Source organism: Prosopis cineraria, unplaced genomic scaffold (assembly GCF_029017545.1).
Source record: "Prosopis cineraria cultivar Desert tree isolate PC_DT_omini unplaced genomic scaffold, ASM2901754v1 PC155, whole genome shotgun sequence".
In the NCBI taxonomy this organism is placed as follows: Eukaryota; Viridiplantae; Streptophyta; class Magnoliopsida; order Fabales; family Fabaceae; genus Prosopis; species Prosopis cineraria.
This window is the reverse complement of record NW_026555482.1, coordinates 22,314-24,298: the sequence shown is the minus strand read 5'-3', so window position 1 is coordinate 24,298 and position 1,985 is coordinate 22,314. Positions and strand designations below refer to the sequence as shown.

General features: G+C 28.3%; 1 protein-coding gene across 1 annotated transcript; it reads right to left on the bottom strand.

Annotated features, from left to right (window-relative positions):
* Positions 1-331: 331 nt before the first annotated feature.
* Positions 332-1,259, bottom strand: LOC129295625 (uncharacterized). The gene is made up of 3 exons (XM_054934162.1): positions 1,139-1,259; positions 621-748; positions 332-582 (listed from the first exon to the last, which is right to left on the bottom strand). The coding sequence occupies exons 1-3, from the start codon at positions 1,257-1,259 to the stop codon at positions 439-441; spliced, it is 393 nt and encodes a 130-aa protein (XP_054790137.1). The 3' UTR covers positions 332-438.
* Between the last annotated feature and the right edge of the window lie 726 nt (positions 1,260-1,985).

Here is a 1,985-nt window from a genome sequence, read left to right as displayed (position 1 = left end):
TTTTTTATTAATATTAGTTTCTGCTTTTAATTTGAGTTTTATTTTTCTTTAAACTAAGTCTTACCATTTTTATGAACTGAGTTCTGCACAATATATACTTAGCTCACTCAATTCAATAAAAAAATGATGAGTTTAATTAAGTTTGCATTTAATTCGAGTTTATGAGCGAGTTGTCATGATTTTATAAGTTAAAAACGTGAAAACGATAAACTCAAAATGTCAAATTACGAGTTTAACTGAATTTGCATATTGTTTTAATTTATATGAGCAATCGATTGAGTTGACATAATTTCATAAATTACTAGAAACATAAAAATAAAAAAACTTGGAGTCAACTCAAGAGTTTGAAAATAATGAACATAAGAATAAATAAAAAAATAATGTTGTGCTATATGTATATAGCACAGCATCATCATATACACTGTACGTACCTGATAATTAATTAAAGGGTAAAAATGAATGGAGATGAACAAATAGGGAAAGAAGGCAAAGGAGGAGTGTTCCAGAGAGACAAGTTGATCCAACAGTCCCAAAAACCAACCAATAATATGAATCATATCCAAGATTAAGGTTTTGTTTGTAGTGTTATTAATGACATCATAATTATGTTGTTCTTCAATGTTGTGATGATGATGATAATTCCAGCCATTTTCACATCTGCAACATCTCTCTAATTTCTCCTTCACCTTCACTACCTCCATCCTCTCCTTCAACACGCTCATGTTCTCGTCCACTATGGTATATCTCCCTGCAGAGTCAATCATTCCCACAAATTAATTCATCATCATATACATCACTTTTCAATGAATAATATGCGAAACTCATTATTAGACATCTGTCTCTCTTTTTCACCTGAACTCTCTTTATATATGTTGAAATAAATGAAACTAATGTCTAATTCCTCCAAATAGAAGATTGAGATTTTGCATATTAAAAGAGACAACAGAGAGACCTCAAATCCGAAAGAATAGAGATATGATCAAACAAACCTTCCTCTTGGATTCTTTATGCCAAGATAATGATATGAATATGCAGAAACAAATGAGAGGAAAACTGAAGTAGACCATGAAAACAATGAAAGAATATATATATATATATATAGAGAGAGAGAGAGAGAGAGAGGGGAGAAAATTATAACCTTCGTCTTGGAAGCTATGAACTCGGATGAGGCTGAGGGTTTTGGGAGGTTTGTTGGGAAGGAATAAAGGAGCACGTCTTCCATTTGCAGAGAAGAACGAAGGAAGAGAATAAGATGCCATATGCAACTATAGCTGTACTGTGTTTTCTGTTACCTATTTGTATTCTTTTATATTCACATATACGTGTGTGTGTGTGTGTGTGTGTGTGTGTGTGTGGCTGTCTGCCACTAGACGCTGAAACAAGAAACATTCAAGAGTCAAAGCTGGGTTCTGTTTTTTTTTTTTTTTAATTACTGTTCGGTGGAATGTGTGGTAATAATAAAAAATACATAAATATTCTTTAATAAGATTCCAAACTCTTATTTAATTTTTAAAAAAATGAACAATTTAATATTTAATAATCGTATATATGACTATATATGTAATAAAATCTAACTACTATTATTAATTCGAAGACTATGAATCATAAATCCATAATTCGCTTCTCGTTACTATACTAATTGTTGAGTATAAAATATTAGTTTGCCTATTTTATTAGATTTATTTCTTTATTTTGCTTAATTTTTTATACATTAATTACAAAAAATATAAATCTTATATGTTATTATTCAGACATTGTACAATTATCTAAGCTAAGAATTTTTTAATTAAATATAAAATACTATTTTATCAGTTTTGAAAAACTATTTCAAGTTAGTAACACCCTCATTGTAAACATATAAACATTTTGATCCGAATAAATAAAATTGTATATTATTTTTTATTACTATAATAAGACATCAAAATTTCTTTTATTTTTTTTTCAAAATACTCTATAGTATAAATAACATTTGTAAAAAAAAAAAG

Excerpts from the sequence above, each read along its gene's own strand:
- LOC129295625 (XM_054934162.1), bottom strand. The coding sequence starts at position 1,259 with ATGGCATCTTATTCTCTTCCTTCGTTCTTCTCTGCAAATGGAAGACGT. Across the intron at positions 749-1,138 it reads TCATAGCTTCCAAGACGAAG|GGAGATATACCATAGTGGAC; the intron begins GTTATAATTTTC and ends TTGACTCTGCAG. Across the intron at positions 583-620 it reads ATTATCATCATCATCACAAC|TACAAACAAAACCTTAATCT; the intron begins ATTGAAGAACAA and ends CATTAATAACAC.